Source organism: Pongo pygmaeus, chromosome X, assembly GCF_028885625.2.
Source record: "Pongo pygmaeus isolate AG05252 chromosome X, NHGRI_mPonPyg2-v2.0_pri, whole genome shotgun sequence".
NCBI lineage: Eukaryota > Metazoa > Chordata > Mammalia > Primates > Hominidae > Pongo > Pongo pygmaeus.
In genome coordinates this window covers 88,927,141-88,952,252 of record NC_072396.2, presented here as the reverse complement: position 1 = coordinate 88,952,252, position 25,112 = coordinate 88,927,141, and the positions used below count along the sequence as shown (strand labels likewise).

General features: G+C 36.4%; 1 protein-coding gene across 2 annotated transcripts in view; it reads left to right on the top strand.

Annotated features, from left to right (window-relative positions):
• Positions 1-25,112, top strand: part of SATL1 (spermidine/spermine N1-acetyl transferase like 1) — a 143,275-nt gene that overhangs the window by 113,125 nt on the left and 5,038 nt on the right. Inside the window, exons 6-7 of one of the 2 annotated variants that reach the window (XM_054470643.1) lie at positions 13,779-15,768; positions 19,146-19,197. In XM_054470643.1, the coding sequence (XP_054326618.1) occupies positions 14,098-15,768; positions 19,146-19,197 (1,723 nt within the window). In that variant the 5' untranslated portion in view covers positions 13,779-14,097. Of the gene's footprint in view, positions 1-13,707; positions 15,769-19,145; positions 19,198-25,112 lie in introns of those variants that run through there. The other variant, XM_063660698.1, reaches the window with a different exon arrangement.

The following is a 25,112-nucleotide window of genomic DNA, read 5'->3' as shown; positions in this document are numbered from 1 at the left end:
TATATAATAAATATTATAGTATATAGTATATATACTATAGTATATATACTATATAATATATATACACATTATATAGTGTATATAGTATATTATATATACCATATAATAAATATACTATATTATATAGTATATATATTATATGGTATATATAATATAGTATATATCATATATATTACATATTCTATATTATGTATTATATATTATATATATCTTATATATAACATATATTATTTATTATATATTATATATTACAGTATATATACTATATAGTATTATATTATATAGTATATATACTATATAATATAAATATAGTATATATACTATATAATATATAGTATATATGGTATATATAATATATAAATTATATATAATTTATATGTATAAGTTATATATATGTTATAATATACTATATATATTTAGATAGTATATATACTATATGAATACAGTGTATATATTTATATATACTATATAAATACAGTATACATATATTTATATATACTATATAAATACAGTATATATATTTATATATACTATATAAATACAGTATATATATTTATATATACTATATAAAGACAGTATAGATATATTTATATATACTATATAAAGACAGTATAGATATATTTATATATACTATATAAAGACAGTATAGATATATTTATATATACTATATAAAGACAGTATAGATATATTTATATATACTATATAAAGACAGTAGATATATTTATATATACTATATAAAGACAGTAGATATATTTCTATATACTATATAAAGACAGTAGATATATTTATATATACTATATAAAGACAGTAGATATATTTATATACTATATAAATACAGTAGATACATTTATATACTATATAAATACAGTAGATATATTTCTATACTATACAAATACAGTAGATATAGTTATATACTATATACTGTATAAATACAGTATGCTTATTTCTACATACTGTATAAATACAGTATGCTTATTTCTACATACTGTATAAATAAGTATGCTTATTTCTATATACTGTATAAATAAGTATGCTTATTTCTATCTACTGTATAAATAAGTATACTTATTTCTATCTACTGTATAAATATGGTGTACATATTCATCTATATACTGTATAAATACGGTGTACATATTCATCTATATACTGTATAAATACAGTGTACATATTCATCTATATACTGTATATATTTTACACTCTGTATTTATACGGTGTATATATTTTATATACTGTATTTATACGGTGTATATATTTTTATATACTGTATTTATACAGTGTATATATTTTATATACTGTATTTATACAGTGTATATATTGTTATATACTGTATTTATACAGTGTATATATTTTATATACTGTATTTATACAGTATATATATTTTATATACTGTATTTATACAGTATATATTATATACTGTATAAGTACAGTAGGTATTAATATATATACTATATAAATATAGTATATATATTTATATACACTATATTATATTTACTATACTATTTATATATACTATATATACCATTTATATATACTATATATATGATATATACTCTTTATATATACTATATATACTATATATACTATATATATAAATATTTACTATATACTAACAAGAAATAGCTAATAACAAGAAATACATATATTTATATATAGTATATATTTGTATATTTATATACATACTTATATTTATATATACATATTATTCTCTCTCTAAATATAATAATTCATCTACTGTGTACCCACAAAAAATAAAAATAAAATAAATAATATAACAGTCCCTTACATTTGCACTTTCTTATACATTTTTTCATCTGAATGGATCCCCACAAAAAATCTATGAGGTAGGTTGGGCAAGTGTTATCACTTCCATTTTACAGATAAAACATCTGAAGCTCATGGAGGTTAAGGTTCTTAAGGTCTCAAAGTTACTAAGAAGCACAGAGCTAATTCAGTAGAATTTTTTATGTTTGTTATGTTTTGCTTTTTATTTTGCTTTTGCCCAGTTCATTGTTCTTCTACTACCTCTTTCCATATTTGACAGCATCTTGAATTCTGAGATTATCCTCCAAGATTTTATATACTCCAGCCAACTGAAGGCCATTACAATGTTGGGAGTATCATCACCATAGGTGATGATTCAAAAGGTCTCAGGTCAATTTAAGCAGGACCCCATTTGTCTTTCACGCCTTGCTATGACAGACAATTCTAAATATTTTTTGTAATAGAAAGGCTCATAGATGAAAAGGAATGTCTTCAAGTATACGTTGCTAAATCACTAGCATCTAATGAGTACTTATTAACTAAGCACAATATTTATTGTAAAAACCTTTTCGATAATGTTTCAAGATATTACATAAGATAGTTTATGGCTATGATTTTACAATTTCCAAAGTTTAAATGAAGCAGGATTCTCTCATCAACCACCATTAACATAAACTCAATTTCTGGAAATGCAGTTCCTCTAACTTTGTTTCCTGCTATGTTGGATGTTTCCCAATAATCCCAAAGTAAACCAATTTCTCAATTTCATCAAACTTGTTAGCTCTTTTTGGTCCCTTTCATCCCAAAATTATGTTCCTCTGAACAGTTTTTAAATTTACCTCTCAATTTTTCCACAAATATCACTTCTTCATTGGAAGTACAGAAAGACTGGTATTTTTCCTCTTTTGGAGCTGGGATTTCCTTCTAAACTGGGGACATTCCAGAAAGACAGTAAGTAAATAGTCAAAGGTTAGTAAGATTTGTGGTACAAATAAAGGGAATATAAAAATTTCTCTGGGGTCACAGCTGTAGTATCTGCCCCATTTCACCTCAACCATGCCCTGGAGAGACAAGCTTTCTCAAAGTACTAGCCCAGGAACAGGGATATTTGAAGAGACTAAAACAACAAGATTATAGTAATATTTAGTTGGGTTACTAGGCAGTTTAAAAGGAGGACTATTTGAAGGAGAAAAAGCGGGATTTAAAGTTCTTCATAATTAAGACTCAAAGTGAGAACAAGTTACTTCATAAATATATGCTGAATTATCCTATTCTAGTACTTGAACATTTTTTTATTTTAGCCTTTTACTCACTTAATTTAAGAAAACACTAAACTTCATTTTATTCTTGGTTATTAAAATAAAAATACCTAGATATTTTAAGTATCATTAATTGTTACTAATGGTATCCGAAATCCCTTTTAAGGATAGCTTTTCTCCACCAATTTCCTCTGATTCTCCTTAAAATATTTGAGGAGCTAAAGTAAAGCCAGATTTTTTTAACATAAAAAGTAGGCTCTAAGTTGGCATTCCCTGACTTATATATCAAATGCAAGGTATTTAAGCATCTTAAATAGGGCCTTTTTCTAGGCATTGTCAACTGATATTTTTACAAAAAGTCTCCAGAGTTTCCAAGAAATATTTAAAGAGATATTTATTTTAAAATGTATTATACAAATATGTTTCCTGGAACATTGTTTAATGCCACAAAATAGGAAACAATTAAAATGCACATCAAATATGAGATTGGTTAAATAAATGAAAACATATACTTAAGCAGTGAAGTGACAGCATTTGATTGAGAGCAGTGGGCTCTGGAGTCACACTAGCTCTGGATCTGGAATCTGGCTCAATCATTTTGAAGCTTTGTAATCATGGGCACACGATGTCTACTTTTTCTCCAATAATTTAAAGTTGCTTACCACACACCAGTCTTGTATTTGCGGTAGTGCATTTGGGGGCATGAAAGTGAAGGGATGAGGATCACATGTGAGCAGAGGTGCTGAAAGAGGACAACAGTGACAGGAGCTGAACCCAGGGACTGTAGCTTTTCTAAGCCTCAGTTTACTTACCTGTGAAATTGGGGTCCTTATGGCCTAATTCATTGTGATGAATAAATGGGATTATGTATAAAAAGTATTTGCCACACTACCTGGCACTTGATTAATGTTTGGCATTGCCTCAAACAGCTTGGCACATAGTTAATGTTTAATAAGTATTTGTTGAATGATAATAATTTTTTGAAATATATGTAATGCTATGGATCTGTGGAAGACTAATGATATATATATATATGTGTATATTTGTTTGCTTATAAAAATTTATTTAATTAACTTTAGTTGACAAAACTTGTATATATTTATCGTGTACAACATGCTGTGTTGAAGTATGTATCCATTGTGAAATGGCTAAATCAAGCTAATTAACATACGTATTACCTCAGATACTTATCATTTTTGTGATAAGAACACTTAAAATCTACTCCCAGTGATTTTCAAGAGTACAGTATATTTTTCAGTGAAAAAAAGCAACTATGACTTCAATTTTATTTAAAAATTCATTCTGTGTATTTAAAAAGAAAAGAGTAGAAGGATAGTCACTGAAATGTAAATAGTAGTTATCTCCAGATAGGATTCTAAGCAATTTTTCATTTCTATTTTATGTGTTTTGTAAGTGACCTAAATGTCTTCCAGTCTTCTGGAGTCACTTATTTTTGTAATAACAAAATGTCTTGAGTTTCCATCCCAGGTAACAGGATTTATTCTCTTTACTCAGCCTTCCTTCTCAAGGGTTACCTTCTTCTTATAAACCTGTTCATGACTCAGTCCAGGCTACAGTCCCTGGGTTCAGCTCCTGTGGCTGTTGTCCTCTTTCAGCACCTCGGCTCACATGCGCTCCTCATCCCTTCACTTTCATGCCTCCCAAATGCACTACCGCAAATACAAGACTGGTGTGTGGTAAGCAGCTTTAACTAAAGTATTGGGGAAAAGGTAGACATATTTCCATATAGCACCAAATAGGAAAACATTTAAAACTGAATATTGACATCTTAAAGATAACCTTTTACTGGCTGTTTTGTGCCCTAGGCCTCAGCCTACTACCCGTTTTGCCAGGTTCTGCTCCTCATGCCAAGAGCTCTGACCTTACATTTAACCCCTCTTCTCAGCCTCTTTCTCTAGACTGCACTCTGGAAAAAAAAAAAAAAAAAAAAAAAAAAGCTAAGTTTTTTTTTTTTTTTTTGCAAAGCAGTTTCATTATCAGCCCCTATCCCAGACTAGCCCCCAGATCCATCTTGCCTTTCACAAAAGGTTACTTACTGCTGGATAACTTTTATAAACAAAAAAATTCTTTTGTCCCTGATCTCCACCCTTAGCTAAGCAAAGAGACAGCAAAAACAAAGAGAGAGATTTTCCCTTAATTGGAAATTTGCTGATGATATCTGGAAAAGAAGAAAATTCAAATTCTTGAGTGTGCTTTTTTTCAATTACAACAAACTCTAGAGGTAATTTTCTGTCTACCTGTCATAGACATTTTCTACAATGAACATGCATTCTTTAATAAAATATAATACAGTAAATATTACTTTAAAAAGTAAGTGTTGCTTATGGATGAATATCTCCAAAGCACTTCAAGTTCTTATTTCAGAACCTATCCCATTTGTCAGCTCTGTTCCAGTCTGGCTCCTTGCTTTAAGGTCTCCTTCCCCTAACCTTTCCTTTTCTCTCCCTTTCTCTCTCTCTTCCTTTCTGTTTGAATCTTACAGGGGTACCAAAAAAGCCTATGAACTTAAAAGGGAGAGAAAAAACAATATTGGCTCTGAGGTAAGGAGATTCTCACAAATTTAAACTCTGCTTGCTGTAGATGAAGATTATACAAATGCCTTTCTTAATCACAAGTATTTATTTAGATGAAACCAAGCTGGAGTTGTTACCAGTAGCAAATCCACGTGGGTCTGCAACAACCTCAGTTCTTGCCTCCTCAGAAGAAATAATTCGACTGAGGAAAATAAGGCAGAAGGAGAGACTGAGGCAAGTTTTAGAACAGGAGGGAAAGTTTATTATAAAGCTTTAACGTGAGAATGAAAGAAAGTAAAGTACACCTGGAAGATGGCCAAGTGGGCAACTTGAAAGATCAAGCACATGGTTTGACCTTTGACTTAGGGTTTTATATGTTGGCATACTTCTGGGGCCTTGTGTCCCTTATCCCCTGATTCTTCCCTTGGGCTGGGCTGCCCGCATGTGCAGTGGCCTACTACCGGTTGGGAAGGGAGCACATGCGGTATGTTTACTAGAGTTATACACATGCTCACTTGAGGCATTCTTCCCTTACCAACCAAATGTTCCTGGAAGGTCATATGCCAGTTAGACTCTACTATTTTGCCTCTTAGTGCACATGCTTGAGCCCACATGCCCAACTCCTGCGATCTTATTGGGAAGCTGCTGATTGTCAGTTTTGGGTTTTTCTATCTATTGGGAGACTGCCTTTCCCTGGTGCTAGCTGTGACCAATTATCGTTTTAGAGACTACCTACTATTGGAGTAGGTAGGTAGACAGACATGAGCAGGGCAGTAGAGACCCCCCAGCCCACCAGGAATGTCTGGCGACCATCAGGTGATGGTCAGTTGGTTGTTAACTGTTTCTCTGAAATACTGTCTCTCCTGTCTCTCAGAAGTTGGGTGAGCGGGCTCAAGCATACACATTATGAGGCAAAATGGTGGAGTCTAACTGGTATATGACCTTCTAGTAACATTTGGCTGGTAAGGGAAGAAATGCCTCAAGTGAGCATGCATAGGACTCCACTGCACATGCAGCCCCTCCCGAGTGCTAACAGGCCACTGCACATGCAGAGAGAGAGCCCACCCTAAGGGAAGAGTCATGGGAGAAGGGTCATAAGACCCCGGAAGTATGCCAACATAGAAAACCCCAAGTCAAAAGTCAAACTCTGTACTTGATCTCTCAAGTTGCCTGCTTGGCCCTCTTCCAAGTGTACGTTAATTCCTTTTGTTCCTGCGCTAAAGCTTTTTAATAAACTTTCACTGCTGCTCTAAAATTTGCCTCAGTCTCTCCTTCTGCCTTATGCCTCTCAATCAAATTCTTTGTTCTGCAGACCCACATGGATTCACCACCAGTAGCATACGTTGATGCCATGTGACTGGGATATAACCTGCTGCTAACATACTTTGGTGCCATGTGACTTAGATACATTTCCCAGTGGTAACACACCTCTCCACTTCACTTTATAGAGGCGTGTAACCTCTATACTTTTCGTTCTTTGGCTAGAGGTGTTCAACCCCCATATGCACTTTTCTTCTCCCTATTCACTCTCCTGCTTACTAACCAACCCCTAGAATGATTCCTCTCAGCCACAAATGGCTCTGCTCTCCGTGGCTGATCTCTCAGCTCACCCTGATGGGTGGCTTTCAGGGGTGGTGGGAAGGATCCTGGGGTCCACACTGATTAGAACTGAAACATTAATGGCCCTCCTGGACAGGACGCTCATGACAGTGGCAGAGCGAAAGCCTAAAACTGTGCAATGTCTGAGGTTTCTTCAGCTTGTTCAACTAAAATTGGCTCTTTCCAAAGAACTCACACTGCCTATTTTCCTGTTCTCTCTGTGTGTGTTTTGAAATGGCCTTGTGCACCTGCCAGAATGTACACCTTGGGGGCAAGTCTGCCTTTTCTCTAGTTAGACTTCACATGCCATGTGACTTCTTAAACACACATTCCCTGTTATTTTTGCACCCAGAGCTCTTGCCACATTTTCTTGGCAGCAAAAACATGGGCTCCTCTGTGGATATCCCCTGAGATTTATACCTGTTTTTAACCTACCAGCTCAGATGACCTCCAACCCTTCTCCTGTCTTCTGGCACATTGCCAGGACAGACACTAATTGGAACCCCAGCTGTCCCAGCTCTTTATGACTTACCATATACTTTTCATTCCTGTTATGCCACAGGGCCAACTATTCCAGTGGCGTTTGAAGCACTTTTTCTGCCTGCATAGGGCCTCACTCTGTTGCCCTTTGAGGAACTCACCTATTTGCTTTTTTTTGAGTTAGCTCCCCTTTGGGAGGAGGAGAAATCCTTCCTTTGCCATTTGCAAGTTCTTACCTCAAGCCCCAAGTACTGCAAATTTCCCTCCATTAGGTCAAGAGGGCAAATAAACTTTACCCTCTGGAATCCAAAGGCTGCTGTTTTTTCAAGCATTTGAAGGCTTTCCATGAATATTCCTCTCACTTCCTTCCACTTCCTCCTGTAGCCTCCATTTCTCTAATCAATTCCAAGCCCTTCTCAATATGCATCAAGACCTTCAAGTTCATATTCAAAGGGAGGGAAGTCCAGCCCCCTTGTGGCAGTTATTTAAAAAATAGGCTACTCATCTCCTTAAAGATCATAAGATATGGGAATCAGACAGGTAATTCTGCTCTTTGACAGAAAATTGTAAAGGGTTATAAAAGTTTTATAAGAATCCTACCTTATGGTCAAACTGATTAAGATTGTATAGATTTGTCTATAAGATTTTATTAAGAACTGGGTTTGACATCAATAGTATACTAATGCAAAGGTAAAATCTGGCTTTCTTTAGACGTATTTCTATAAATGTGTTATTGGTATGCGTTTCAAAGTTATGCAAACCTCCTGTAATTCTGATATAACTTAGTATATGTTATGTTAAATTATTGTGTCCCACAGAGGTAACACATTTCCTTTTCAATTTTGTCTTTGACTCTCGCTGCCCTAAGACTTTTTGTTATCCACAGACAATTGTTGTCTTGTTTTAATCCTCTTAAAAATGTGGTTTTATAATCAGCTATAGAACTTTAACAGTTGCTCTCAAAAGCAGGTTTCTGATAACTTTGGAGATTGTGACATTAGAATAGAGGAAAACACTTTCAGAACTCTCATGGAGAGCTAAAATGTTCATGAATATCAAGCAGAGCAGGACTGCATGCAGTGAACAAATAGAGGACTGAAATAATCCTTCAATGACTTTTTGCTTAAAATGTTGCTAATCCTTTTTTTCAGAGTCAAGAAAACATTTCTTTTGAGCTATTTAGAACTTTTAACAATTGAGTACAGTATACTCTTATAAATAAAATTTGGAGCATATTAGTTCCTCTCTACCTGGTTTCTCAGTAATTTGGAAACTATTTGTGAATATTCTTAACTTATAACAATTCAGTTATTTTTATAAGTGCAATAAAAATCTGTTTCCTTTTGTAATAGGACACAATTAGAGCCACTAGTTATTTTACCAAATCTTTGACTGGAACAGCATGCTTTCTTTTAAGGAATCAAATGTAACTTAGAGAGCCAATAAAAGTCTCTTGTGAAAACTGGCCTCATACCTTTTATACACAGTCCCTGTACATGGTTACTAACCTGTGGTAAGTAAAGAATGTCACTTTCTGACAGGCCCAGGGATCCCAAGTTATCTTGGGATCTCAAGAGGAGAAGAATTTACCCAATTCATATGGTATTTGATAGCACCCACCTATGGCTGGGCTTAAGGTTTTAAAAAGTCTTACCTGAGATTTCTTATGGAACAAAGTTCCATCAAAACCAATTTTAAAAGGAGCTTATATGGCAAATAATTATTCTTGCTGTGCTTTATGCAAATGATCAAGCCAAGTATAATAAAACTAAAGCTTATTTTGCAAAACAAATCAGTCTTATCATGATTTGTTTTTAATACAAATGAGGACTGGAGACAGAAAAATTATGTTTAAAAAAATATAGTATACATGTTATTAGGCTCTAGATTCATCAGTTGTTTTTGAGTTTTTGTCTGCAATGTAGACTAACCCTGCTTTTTCCTCTGAACCAACTAGTGATCTCTGCCTGCAGCTCAGAGGAAACAAAAGGGATGGATAATGCAAAAATGTGGATCAACACTCTAATTCCGGGCACATATTGAAATCAGCTAACAACCCCATGCATCTAACTCTTAGCAGGCATTACTGCAGCATGTCAGTAGCCTCAGGATTTTCTGGAGCTATCTGCAGCCTATTATTTTGGTTTGACATTCTTCTAAAAAATAACCTGATTTGTCTCCTCTTGCCTTCAGGCCATCACGCTCCAAATGATCCTCAGTGAGGGATATCATCCTCTCAATATTCAAGAGTCACCCTTTTACCGAGAAACCCTAGACTACCCATCAGTGGGACACAACAGAGGCATAATTCGGCCCCTGACTCCCTTGGACCTAGCTAAATACCACTTTCACTAACCCATGGAGCCACTCTGCCCTGACAGGTAGCAAGAGTCCAAGACCCACAGAACCACCATCACCAGCCCCGCACTGTCAGAAGGAAAAAGGAAGCAGTTACAGAAGACTTACTTTCATTCATTTTCCCCAAAGAATTAGGGTCTTGAACTCTTGATGGGGGAAATGTTACAGTAGTTAGTCAGGCAGACATGAGCAGGGCAGGAGAGCCCCCCTGACCAGGAATGTCAGGCGACCATCAGATGATGGTCAGGCAGTTGTTAACTGTTTTGCTAACATAATAATTGGTCACAGCTGGCACCAGGAAAGGCAGTCTCCCTTAGATATAAAAACCTGAAACTGGTGGTCAGCATCTTCCCAATAAGATCTCAGGAGTTGGGTGAGTGGACTCAAGCATGCGCATTAAAAGGCAAAATGGCAGAGTCCAACAGGTATGTGACCCTCTAGGATTATTCGTCTGGTAAGGGAAGAATGCCTCAAGTGAGCATGCATACAACTCCAGTAAACACACCCCTCCCAAGCGGTAGCAGGCCACTGTGCATGTAGACAGCCCTGCCCAAGGGAAGAATTGGTGGAAAAGGAACATAAGACCCCGGAAGTAAGCCAACATATATAGCCCTAAGTCAAAGGTCAAACCGTGCGCTTCATCCCGCAAGTCACCTGCTTGGCGCTCTTCCAAGTGTACTTTACTTCCTTTTCTTCCTGCTCTAAAGCTGTTTTTTTGAGACAGAGTCTCACTCTGTTACCCAGGCTGGAGTGCAATGGCACGATCTCAGCTCACTGCAACCTCCACCTCCCAGGTTTAAGCGATTCTCTTGCCTCAGCCTCCTGAGTAGCTGGGATTACACGCACTCACCACTATGCCTGGCTAATTTTTTGTATTTTTAATACAGACAGGGTTTCACAATGTTGGCCAAGCTGTTCTCAAACTCCTGACCTCAACTGATCCACCCACTTCGGCCTCCCACAGTGCTGGGATTACAGGCCTGAGCCACCGCACCTGGCCTCTAAAACTTTTTAATAAACTTTCACTACTGCTCTAAAACTTGCCTTGGTCTCTTCTTCCACCTTATGCCCCTCAGTCTAATTCTTTCTTCTGGGGCAGCAAGAATTGAGGTTGCTACAGACCCTTACAAATTTGCTGCAGGTAATATACTTTGTTGTCTCATGATTTGGATACATTCTGCTACTAAAAGTGTCTGGATTTTACTTAGCACCTACAGAAAAGGGGATTGTATGTATTATAGATCTCTGACGGGTGGCTTCATATGTTACATTAATTCAAAACATTTTGGTAGAGTGGACAATGCATGTACATTTTGAAGTTTTAGAAAAAGAATTTTGGAAGTCTTGGCCTACAAAACTCACTACCTAAACTAGATCTTTAATAAAATAGTATGTTGAAACTAAAATTAGGCTTTTAGAAATTTTCTGTTAATATCTGGAATAAAAGAAAACTTCAAATTCAAATAAACAAGCTTACAATATTTCTTAGATTTTTGGTTCCTAAACTGGATAACACTGCCGCCTTGTGGCAAAGATTGACCACTGAAGCTCTTTTAAAAATAGTCTATTAAAAACTGTTTTCCCTGATGGTGTACCAATTAAAGTGGATTTTTGAATGTTTGATGGAGCCAGTCTTATTCTGAGTTTCCAAGATGGGACAAATTATTCTAATAAGTAACTTTAAGCAAAAATGTATTTTGTGTATGTTCCCTTAAAAACACAAATACATTATGTTCAAACCCAATATTATTTAAAAATAACAAAAAACAAATATCTAAATAGTCTTCAACTCATGTAAAGAAAATGCAAAATAAACTCATTAACCAATTCTAGATTATGAAACTGCATTTTTCTAACTTTACTTATTAAAGACATCAACCAGAAACCTATTACTTGCCTCTTCCTCTAAGAAAGCAAAAGACAAACTTCATCCATTCTCACAACAAATTATGCAAATTGCTTGATTTTGTAAAGTAAACAGCAAAATTATCTCATCTCTTTGCCTGCATTTCAGAAGAAAACAAAATAACTGGGTTTTCCTTGTTTTGTCTGGATTTTTAGCTGTGTGACCTATGTCAAGTTACTTAACCTCTCTCAATCTGTTTCTTTACTTGAAAAATGGGGATGAGACTATCTCCTACCTCATTGGATTGTTATGAGGATTGGGTTAATACAAGTGTTCCTTAGAACCATGCCTGACGCTACAGAAATAATTCACTAAATATTAGCTCTTGTTTTTACCATAAGGTAGATGGAAAGCAGCAACACACATACATCTAATTTGTATTAGGCTTGACATAGTTCTGCGATGTGACTTGATTTGCTTGTCATGCTAAGATGGGCTCTCTAGGTACAATTTATAGCTAGCATAGGCCTAATAGTGATTGGGCTCTCCAATTTAAATTGAAAGCTTCTATCTATGGGATGGGCCTTGGATACCCATCCCCATTCCTCCGTTTACTACACTTGGGGAACTGAGTTAACTTAACTTCCAGTTTATTGATAAAATGGGGAACAACAGTACATGCATCACGGGGTTATTTTGATGATTAAGTGAGATAATACATATGTAAAGCCCTTATCACAGCGTGAGACTTAGAACAGCCTCAACCAAAGTTCTCTGGTATATTTAAAAAATAAACAATATTCCATCTGAAACAATATTAGAACCAGTTATATAATATACATTGTTGAGGAAGTAAGCCAGCAGTTAAAATGATGGGAGAATGAATCCTGCAGAGGGGAGAGGTAAAAGGACAAAATGCCTGACCTCACAGATATGAGGATGGAGAACGAGTGGAATGTGTTTAAGAGGCAGGACGGAGTAATAATAAAAAGCCTCGAAAGATAGATCTGGGTCTGAATTCAGGCTCTCCACCAACTTTTACGAAGCCTTGGGGAGGTAACCAAATCTTTTGAGTCAGTTTCCTCAGAATTGGGGATAATAGTGTTGATGTGGATTGAATAAGAAAATGAAATGTACATTCCACTGAGCCTAGGCCATAAAGGAACTCAGTAAATGTTAGCTGTAGCTATTATTATTAATATTATTTTTGAGACGGAGTTTCACTCTTGTTGCCCAGGCTGGAGTGCAATAGTGCGATCTCAGCTCACTGCAACCTCCACCTCCTGGGTTCAAGCGATTCTCCTGCCTCAGCCTCCCGAGTAGCTGGGATTACAGGTGCCCGCCACCATGGCCAGCTAATTTTTTGTATTTTTAGTAGACATGAGGTTTCATTATATTGGCCAGGCTGGTCTGTAACTCCTGACCCCAGGCCATCCACCCGCCATGGCTTTCCAAAGTGCTGGGATTACAGGTGTGAGTCACCACGTCCAGCCCAGCTATTATTATTTTTAAAGACGTAGTATCTGCATTCGAGACTTGAGCACTTCATCGGGACAACTAGTTTCCAGTGTAAGTGAAAAATGAGGAAGGAAATAGGAATTGAATTATTTGAGGAATGGGATGTAGGGAAAGGGAGGGGAGTTGGGGCAAGTTTATTTGAATTGGCTAAAACAGCAGGGACTCTTGGGAGTGCCAAGCATAAGCTCTGAGACTCATTACAGCCTCTTGCTTCACCATTTTAAGCTCTTAAGAGAGGATGAAATAAAGTGGTCAAGCGAGCCCTGCTTTGCCCCACCCTCACCACACGGGGGAGCACGTAGGCACTTTGATACCTGCATTGTGACTTCGCCATTATGATGCAGTGACCACGCAGGGGCGGGCTGGTAGTTATACTCCACCAGGATCATTTTCTTCTTCCCTTTACTTCCCCCCTTTTGGCAGGGAAAGGCCAGATGACAACCTGAAACTCAGCCAAGCTTGCAGCTGTGGTCGCTGGTGAAGTCAACTCCAGCAAATCGGAGGCATTAATAACCTTCCTGAGGTGGTCCTCTCTTTTTCCAATTCCCACCTTGATAGAGGGGTATCTCAAAGTCGGCGAATCAAATTGAGAAGAACTGAGAACAGCCAACAACCTTCCACCACAGCACTACAGTTAAGGGATCCTGTTCCATCAAGACAGTTAGCCATCAGCCAATCAGTTGTCTGCCAACCCATCATCTGCCATCCCACCCTTAGTCAACCAAGCAGGAATCAACTGGGCATGAACCAATCAGGCACGAACCAATCAAGTTTATCAGACTCGAGCCAAGCAGGCATAAACCAGCCAAGCACAAGCTCACTTGGTATGAACCAAATGGACATGAACCAACGGAGTGCAAGCCTATATGAAATGAACCAAGTGGACATGAAACAACCAAGCATGAGCCAAGCTGGCATGAGGCAATCAGGTACAAACCTACCAGACATAAACCAACCCGACATGAAACAACCAGGCACATGGCAATTAGGTAGGAGCCAACCAGGCATGCTGCAACAAGAACTGAGCCAACTAGTCCTGAGCAAAGCAGGCATAAGCCAACCAGACCCATCGCAACCAGGCCCAAGCCAATCAGGCCCTAGCCAATCAAGCATGAGGCAAATAGGCACGAACCAATCAGGTATGAGCCAACCAGTGATGCAGCAACTAGACAGCCAGTCAGGTGGGAGCCAACCAAGCATGAGACAAGTAGGCACCAGCCAATCAGGCACAAGCCAAATAGGCATGAGCCAACCAGGCACATGGCAAACAGGCCTGAGCCAACCAGTCCCGAGGCAACCAAACATGAGTCCACCAGGCATGTGGCAACCAGGCATGCGACAACCAGGCATCAGCCAGCAAGTCCCAAGCCACCCAGACATGAGTCAACCAGGCATATGGCAACCAGGCATGAGCCAGCAAGTCCCCAGCCAACCAGGCATAAGGCAACCAGACACTAGCCAATCATGTAAGAACCAAACAGACATGAGCCAACCAGACACAAACCAATCAAGTTTATCAGATTCCAACCAAACAGGTATAAACCAGCCAAGCCCAAGCTTAGTTGGTATGAAGCAACTGGACATGAACCAATGGAGTGCAAGCCTATATGAAATGAACCAAGTGGACATGAAACAACCAAGCATGAGCCAAGATGGCACGAGGCAATCAGGTACAAACCTACCAGACATAAACCAACCTGGCATGAAACAACCAGGCACATGGCAATTAGGTAGGAGCCAACCACGCATGTGGCCACAAAGCCTGAGCCAACTAGTCCTGAGTGAAGCAGGCATAAGCCAACCAGGTCCATCGCAACCAGGCCCAAGCCAATCAGGCCCCAGACAATCAAGCACGAGCCAAGCAGGCACAAACCAATCAGGTATAAGCCAACCACTGATGTGGCAACTAGACATGAGACAGTCAGGTAGGAGCCAACCAAGCATGAGACAAGTAGGCACCAGCCAATCAGGCACAAGCCAAATAGGCATGAGCCAACCAGGCACATGGCAAACAGGCCTGAGCCAACCAGTCCCGAGGCAACCAAACAAGAGTCCACCAGGCATGTGGCAACCAGGCATGTGGCAATCAGGCATGTGGCAACCAGGCATAAGCCAGCAAGTCCCCAGCCAACTGGGCATGAGACAACCAGGCACTAGACAATCAAGTAAGAACCAAACAGGCATGAGCCATCCAGGCAGGGGTCAACCAGGCATATGGGAACCGGGGCCGAGTCACCCAGGCCTGAGCCAACAAGACCTGAACCAATTAGTGCTGAGCCAACCAGGCCTGAGTCAACCAGGCAGGAGCCAACCAAGTGTGATCCAAATGGGCATGAGGCAAACAAGCATGGATTACTTTCAAATAAGACGTGCAGAGGCTAGAGACTGCCCAGAAATTTTGCGACTGATTAAAGTAAGCCTATTTTTATTACATGGAGCCTCATGGCATTGGTGTAGGGCTGAAAGAGTAAGGGAGGCATAGTTGGGGTTCGAATTCTGCCTCTGCTAGTTATGTGTACATAACCTCTGGTAGTTACTTAACCTCTTTACTCTTCATTTTCTGCATCTAAAATCAAGATTATAACAATATATATCTCAAAAGATTGTTGTTATGAAACAATAACATAAAATGATTACACATAAATTGCTTGGCATATAGTAAGGGGCTCAAAAAGTTATAGGGGAACCAATTCCTGGAAATTTTAGGGACTGAATGTGTTCTCTTTCCTGGGGAAATTTTAACTTTAAAAGAGTGTCTTAGAGAAAAGAAATGCTTACCTTAAACAAATGACCGACCAATGATAGAATTTCATATTTTAGTGGCTAAGATTTTGCGGTAGGGAGTCGCATTGCTTCTAAGGCCACACCTACTTGTAGAAACTGATGATCAGCTACCTAAAAAACAATATTCACATGCAACAAATTTTCCATACGTTTTCAGACAGTTCATTGATCACTGAAGCCCATCCACAGACAGCCCCAGGAGCCAAGGAGCTGGGTTACATATTTCTCATTTAAATATTTATTTTAATGGCTCCCTTGGAAATCATTCCAGTTAATTAAAGGGACAAGCTATCTAGTAGTCACAGTTACTGTGCTGAAGTTCTGTGGTGCTGAAAGCACTCATTTATGTGATGGACAACCTACACAATTCCATATAAAGCTGTAGACCAGGTTCTTTATGGAGTAAATATGTGGCTGGAGCAAGGCATAGATTATAGATATGCAGCCCTCATAAGTGTTTTGTAATGAAAATGTTTTAATAATATCCTCACTAATATATTTAAATCTTATCTAAATCAGGCCAAGTTTGTGTTCCCTTTGGAGAGTGTGTTTTAATGGCCAAAATAAAATACCCATAGTTTTCTAGGGAAATCCACCTGTTGAAGTGATTCTAGGCCTGGTTACAGATCTGTAAGAATTGGGTTATCTATCCTTTTATGGCTTACATTCTATTCCATTTCCACAAATTCTCACATCATTTCTATAACTGGCATTAATCTGAATGATTAGATAACCTATCAAAATACTATGCCCAACAGATTATTACAGATCCACATTCTTCCAGGTGGTAGAAAACATTTTTTAAAGAGTTTTTTGTAGTTCTAGCATCTGACACTCGGTCGGCAATTAATAAATTTATTGTTGAATGACAATTAATCTCTTTACCTGGACAAATGCACTTTTCCTAGCTTTCCAAGCAATGCCCATTGTCATCACCAAGGGAATAATACATCACTAGATTACCCCATTTCAATGAAACTATCTGAAGGATTTCCGGCCACATTTACTTTTTAATTTGCCACATGTATCTGATAATACATAAGATGTTTATTGGGAGTAATTTTAATGAGTATTCACTGTGGAAAAATAATAGAAAAGCTAAATTACTCTCTCACATACATGTATATAATGATTAATTGGCTTTGAGTTTTATGCTCTTCTTAATATTTTATGTCCATTTGTCCTAACTCCTGTTCATTGCTAAGTTTGCAAAACATTCTCTTTGCAGAGGAGTTTATTAGAGTTTGCAATCACAGTAATTGCTTAGCTGAATATATTGCAGGTTTTATTGACTGTCCCATTCCAAGTATCCTCTGTATGAACTCATTTTATACGATTCTCAATCACCACATCACAGCATTATTTGGGAGCCTAGTCATTTCATTGCCAGGCAGCCATACTTCTTGCTTACCAGAATTTCTAAAGCTTTTTATTGCGGTGGTCCTTAAGGAGTGGTGCTGGGTCATATTAATATTTTATTTTTGTTCATTATACAAACATTGAATGCATATTAGGGGAAGATTATATACCAAGTAGTATAAAAGATATAAGGATTCTTGGATTACAGTCTCTACCCTCAAGGAGTTTACAGTGTCTTAGGGGAGGTATCGACATAAATATTGTCCTCCCTGACCAATCCATTCTCTACACAGCAGCCAAAATGCTTAAAACTCCATTGAGCTTCTGGTTGTCTTGAGAATAAAATCCAAACTTCTTACTAATGCTCTATGTAATCTGGCCCTTGGGGTTCTCCTGTATTTTAAAAGCTTTTTTCCATTAAAAGTTTAATGCAATTCCGGTCAAAATCTCCAAATTTTCACATAGAAACATTTTAAAAATTCAAAAAAGAAGAGTAATGAGGGGAGATGATCTATACCAGATATTACAAAACTGTAAGTAATTAAAATACTATGGTAACTAGTGGAAAGATAGATCAATGGGACAGAATGAAGAGTCCAGAAGTTCTCCTAAGTATGCAGTCAGCCTTCTGTATCCATGGCTTCTGCATCTGTAGATTCAAACAACCATGGATTGAAAAGATTTGTAAAAATTGCAACTGTACTGAACATGTACAGACTTTTTTCTTGTCATTATTCCCTATACAATACAGTATAACTATTTACATAATATTTACATTGTATTAGATATTGTAAGTAATCCAGAGATGATTTACAGTATATGAGAGGATGTACATAGGGTACATGCAAATAGTCTGCTATATAAGGGGCTTGAACACTCTCAGATTTTGGTATCCTGGGGCTGAGGGAGCAGGTCCTGAAACTAATCTCCCATGGATACAAAGGGATGACTGTAAATGAGGATGTAGTATATGATAAAAGGACATGTCAAGTCAGCCAAGATGGGTTATTCAGTAAGTGCTGTTGGGACAATTGGGAGGAAAAGATAAAGGTGAAACTGTACCTAACTTCTTACGCCAAAAAAAGTTGAACAAATCAATTTGTTAATATTATAATCTTAAAAAGAAAACGAGTGAATATTTTTTGCTTTCCAAGCATGAGATATAAACCGTGAAGGAAAGAACCTGAGTATGTAAAATAAAATGATATAGTAAAAAGCCACAATAAAAAAGCCTCAAATTAAACTGGCAAAAACATCTCACAGGCAAACATCTGAGAGACTTCTCTGTAAACCCTATGAGCTTCATAGTACATAAACTTTATGACAGCTGCCTTGAATGCTCAGTAACTTTTTTTGCTTTACTTCCCAGTTTCTGGCTGCATTCAAGGTTACTAATCTGGATAATTGACATTCATATGTGTGAGGTATAAACATAGTTAATCTCTCTCTCTAATAATATTTATATATCTTTTTGTTGCATTACTGTTTTAGATTTTGTTTCTAGATGACTGGGATTAAGTCTGACTCACTTTTAACACTGCCCAGGACATCACGTGTCAATAAATGTTTAATACAAATTTTATGATGTTTATCATCTTAATAATTTATTGCTAAATCATAAACTGAAGGTTTTATCTACTTTGACAGGAATTGGCTGCCTGTGAAAACATGCTAGATGCAATGGAGTTAACAGCAGCTGGTAAGAAGTTTTGTGGTATTTTCAGAGCAAGAAAAAGAAACACACAGTACTACTTAGATATGTGGAAGCTATTGTTCTTGGTACATAAAGATGACACCATTACTAACATGTACAGGACATAAATTTGATAGCTTTGGCAGTGCTCCACTATTTTATTTTCCTTATTTTTAGTACAAAAGTGATACTTAAGAGCTCTTACACCTTTACAGCTCCAATAGACTTCAGCTGGTTTTCAGAATGTAAAATGAGGAGTGTTACTAGTCAAAAAAGTATAATTTAACACCCAGTATGTTGGTAGTAACTTGATACAAGGAAATTGATAAAAGCAAAATGATTTAAAATATTTTCAAAGTATTTACTACATTTTGATAGTCATCAAGATTAATAGGATAGGCTAGTGATTTCTGAATTAGAACATTTTAGGCAGTAAATATGAAGATGAAAAGATTATTAATGTATATAAAATTACAAATGGCAAAGACTAGGTGAAGACAGTTATCAAAATCTAGAAGAATCGATGAAGGATAACTCCTTGAAGTTGAATACTTCAGAATGCATGTAATAAACTGAGAACATTCTACCAAGGAGATAAATGGTTTCACTATAATACTGGGTGACAGATTCAGAAGGAAGTTATGGGATGTTTTGTGGAGTCTTTTGCGCCATGCCCTAACAAACTAGTCTTAGTGCCTTGGTCAGAAATAGAATTCTGAACTGCATAGATCATGGATCAGTCGTCTTATGTGATGATACTTATGTTCTTATACTTGATAATTAACACCACTAGAATGTTAACTAAATAGTAATTTTGTTGGCTTAAAATAAATAGTAAGAAATACAAAGTTGAAAGTAATGTACACTCTATGAAAGCAGTACTCAAACTGAAACAGCATAACAAAATGAGCATCCCTAACCTGATAATCTGAAATCTGAAATGCTCCAAAATCAGAAACTTTTTGAGCACTGGCATTACACTCAAAGGAAATGTTCATTGGAGCATTTCAGATTTCAGATTAGGGATGCTCAACTGTTGAGTATATAATGACATATTTTAAAAATCAAAAAAAAAATCAGACATTCAAAACACTTCTGGTCCCAAGAATTTTGGATAAGAAATACTCAATCTGTACTATGTTGAGATAATGCCCCTACACTATTTCATTGTAGTTAGAAAAATACTGCTCAGGGTAATATGTAACAATCATAAACAACAAACAACAGAATACTTTGTATACTCCAGCATCCTGCCTTAGGATTTCAGTATATATTTAAATTGCAGTAATTTCATAATGTCCCCAGTCCTGTTTTCATCTTAAAATGTCCTTATGTACTTGTATAGAGGCCGGTGAGATATTTGAGATATTTGATTTTTGTTTACTCTTACCTATTGTCGTAAACTTTTAAAAAATGTGATTAAATACACATATCATTTTAACTATTTGTAACTGTATATTTCTGTGACATTCAATACATCCATTGTTGTGCAATCAGCACCACTATCCATCTCCAGACCTTTTCATCACCCAGCTGAAACTCTGTAATCATTAAACAATAAATCCCCATTGCCGACCTCCCTCCCCCTAGGCTCTCATAACTACTATTCTACTTTCTATCTCTACAAATTTGTCTATTCTAGGTACCTCATATGACTGGAAACATATATTTGTCCTTGTGTGTCTGCCTTATTTCACTTAGCATAATGTTTCAGGTTTCATCCAAGTTGTAGCCTGTATCTGAATTTCTTTCCTTTTCAAAGCTGAATAACATTCCATTGTGTATATATAAAATGTGAGATAGATATATATATCATTTTGTTTATTTTGGCTGTTTCCAAATTTTGGCTATTGTGAATAATGCTGCTGTGAAACATTGGTGTACAAGTATCTGTCTGAGTAGCTGCTTTCATTATTTTGGGCATGTACCTAAAAGTGGAATAGCTGGATCATATGATAATTTTGGGGTTTTTCTGAGGAGCCTTCATACTGTTTTCCACAACAGCTGCATCATGTTACATACTCATTAGCAAAGCACAAGGGTTCTAATTTCTCCACATCCTCACCAACACTTATTTTTGTTTTTTTGTAATACCCATCCTAGTCGGTATGAAGTGATATCTCATTGTGTTTTGATGTGCATTGCACTAATGATTAGTGATGTTGAACACCTTTTCATGTGCTTATTGACCCTTTGTATATCTTCTTTGAGAAGTGTCTATTTATGATATTTCCACATTTTGGAATTGAGTTGCTTTTTGTTGTTGAGTTGTAGGAGTCCTTTATATAGTCTGGATATTAATCCCTTATCAGATGTTATTTCCAAATACTTTCTCCCATTCCATGGGTTGCCTTTTTACTCTTGATATTATCCTTTCACATACAAAAGATTTTATTTTTGATAAAGTCCAATTTATTCATTCTTTTGTCACTTGTGCTTTTGGTGTTATATCCAAGAAATCATTGCCAAATCCAATGTCTTGAAGATTTCCCATGTTTCTTCTAAGAGTTTTATAGGTTTAGCACTTATGTTGAGGTATTTGATCTATTTTGAGTTACATTTTGTACATGGTGTGAAGTTAAGGTCCAACTTCATTATTTTGCATATGGATATTCAGTTTCCCTAGTACTGTTTGTTGAAAAGACAGTCCTTTTCCCCATGAATGGTCATAGAACCCTTGTCAAAAATCAATGGATCAGATATGTAAGGGTTTGTTTCTGAGGTCTCTATTCTGTTCCATTGGTCTATATGTCTGTCCTTTTGTCACTACCCTACAGTATTAACTGCTGTAGCTTTGTAATAAGTTTCAAAGTCAGGAAGTGTGAGTCCTCCAATATTACTCTTTGTTTTCAAGATTGTTTTGGCTATTTGGGGCCCCTTGGAATTCCATAGGAATGTGAGGATCAGCTTTTCTATTTCTGTGAAAAAGGCTGTTGGAATTGTAATAGGGACTGCATTAAATATGTAGATCATTTTGAATAGTATTGGCATCCTACCAAATGTTGTATTCCTATGCATACAAAGGGTTGTTGTTGTTTTTTTTTTTAATTTCTTTGGATATTTTCCAGTTTCTTTCAGCAATGTTTTACAGCTTTCAGTATACAAGTTTTTAACCTCCTTGATTAGATTTATTCCTAGGTATTCAATTCTTTTAGAGGTTATTGTAAGTGGTACTGCTTTCCTAATTTATTTTTTGGTTTGTTTTTTGCTGCTATATAGAAACACAACTTATTTTTGTTTGTTGATCTTGTACCCTGCAACTTTGCTGAATTTGTTTACAGCTCTAGAAGCTTTCTCTTAGATTCTTTGGAATTTTCTCTATATAGAATCATGTGATCTGCAAATAGAGATAGTTTTACCTTTTCCTTTCTACTATGGATTTTTTTTGGTTTTTTTGTTTTGTTTTGTTTTGTTTTGTTTTGTTTTGAGACAGAGTCTTGCTCTGTTGTGCATTGGCACGATCTCGGCTCACTGCAACCTCCACGTCCCACGTTAAAGCGATTCTCCTGCCTCAGCCTCCCGAGTAGCTGGGATTACAGGTGCATGCCACCACACCTGGCTAATTTTTGTATTTTTAGTAGAGATGGGATTTCACCATGTTGGCCAGGCTGTTCACAAACTCCTGACATCAGGTGATCCACTCGCCTTGGCCTCCCAAAGTGTTGGGATTACAGGCGTGAGACACTGGGCCTGGCCTATGGATGGTTTTTATTTATTTTTCTTGTCTAATAGCTCTGGCCATAACTTCCAGTACAATGTTGAATACCAGTGGTGAAAATGGGCATCTTTGTCTTCTTCCTAATCTTAGGGGGAATGTTTTCAGTCATTCACCATTGAGTATAATGTTTTCATGAGTACACTGTATCATGTTGAGGAATGTCCCTTCCTAGTTTTATAAAAGCTTTTATCATGAAAGTGTTGTGCTTTAGTCAAACGCCTTTTTCGGCATTCATTGATTTGATTATGTGGGTTTTTCCCCCTTTGTTTCATTAATATGATGTATTAAATTGATATTCTTATGTTGGTGCACCCTTACATTCCTAGGATAAATCACACTTGATTATGGTGAATAATCCCTTTAATATGCTGTTGAGTTCAATTTCCAATTTTGTGGAGAATTTTTTAACCTATATTATTAAGGAATATTGGCCTGTAACTTTCTTCTAATATCTTTGACTACCTTTGGAATCAGAGTAATGCTGACCTCACAGAATTAATTACAAAGTGTTCCCGTCTCTTCATTTTTTGGGGAGAGTTAGAGAATGACTGGTATTAATTCTTCTGTAAATGTTTGGTAGAATTCACCAGTGACGAGGCCATTTGGTTCCTTACTTTTTTTTGTTGGGAGATCTTTGATTACTGATTCAAACTCTTGCAGGTCTGTTGAGATTTTCTGTTTCTTAAGTAGGTTTAGGTAATTTGTATGTTTGAAGGAATGTGTCCATTTCTTCTAGGTTATCTAATTTGTTGTTATATAAATCATAATATTTTTATACTCCCTTTTAACGTTGTAGTGTTGGCAGTAATGTCCTTATTTTCATTTCTGATTTTAATTATTTGCATCTTCTTTGTCAGTCTAGCTGTCAATTTTGTTGATGTTTTCCAATAATCAACCTTCATTGATTTTCTCCATGTTTTTCTATCCTCTGTTTTATGTCTATCCAATTTTTATTATTACCTTACTTCTGCAAGCTTTGGGCTTAGTTTGCTCTTCTTTTTCTAGTTCCTTAAGGCATAAAGTTAGATTATTGTTTTAGATAATTTTTTAAATGGCATTTACAGCTATAATTTTCCCTCTGAGCACTACTTTCACTGCATCTCGTAAGCTTTTGTTTGTTGTGTTTTCATTTTCGTTCATCTCTCTAAGTGTTTTCCTATTTCCCTTATACTTTCCTCTTTGACCCATTGGTTGTGTACAGTGCGTTGTTTAATTTCCACATAGTTGTAAATTTCTCAAGTTTTTTCCCCGCTGATTTCTAGTATCATTGTACTGTCATTAGAAAAAAATACTGTGTGTGATTTTCATATTTTAAAATTTATTAAGACTTGGTATGTGACCTAATGTATCTATCATAAAGAAAGTTCCATGTGTACTTGAGGGAAAAAAATGTGTGTTCTGTTGTAGTTGGCTAGAGGCTTCTGTATATGTCTGTTAGATACAATTGGTCTATAGTGTTCAAGTCATCTACTTTTCTGTCTGGTTGTCCTATATATTACTGAAAGTGGGGTACTGAATCTCCTATTATTGTCTTGCTGTGTACTTCTCTCAGTTCTGTCAGTGTTTGCTTCATGTATTTTGGAGCTGTGACGTTCAATGCATGTATATTTATAAATGCTATATGTTCTTGGTGAATTAACTCCTTTATCATTTCATAATGTACTTTGTCTCTTGTAACTGTTTTTGACTTAAAGTCTATTTTGTCTGATACTAGTATAGCCATCCTAGCTCTCTTTTAGTTACTATTTGCATGAAATACCTTTTTCCATCATTTCATTTTCAACATATTTGTGACTTTGGATCTACAGTATGTCTCTTGTAGACAGTATATACTTGGATCATGTTTTTGTTTGTTTGTTTTCCTTAATCTATTCTGCCTATCTCTGTGTTTTGGCAGGAGTCTTTAATCCATTTACATGTAATTACTGATGAGGAAAGACTCACCTGTACTATTTAACTGTCTTCCATACGCCTTAAAGCTTTTGGTTGTTCCTACTTTCCTCCATTAGACCTTTTTTTGTGTGTTTTATTTTTGTAGTGAAACATTTTGATTCCTTCTCATTTCCTTATGTGTGTATTTTATAGATATTTTGTGTTTACCATGGGGATTATATTTGATGGTTATAACAATCTAATTTTGATTTAAACCAACTTAACTTCAATAGCATACAAAATTCTTCTTATATATATCTCTGTCCCCCTC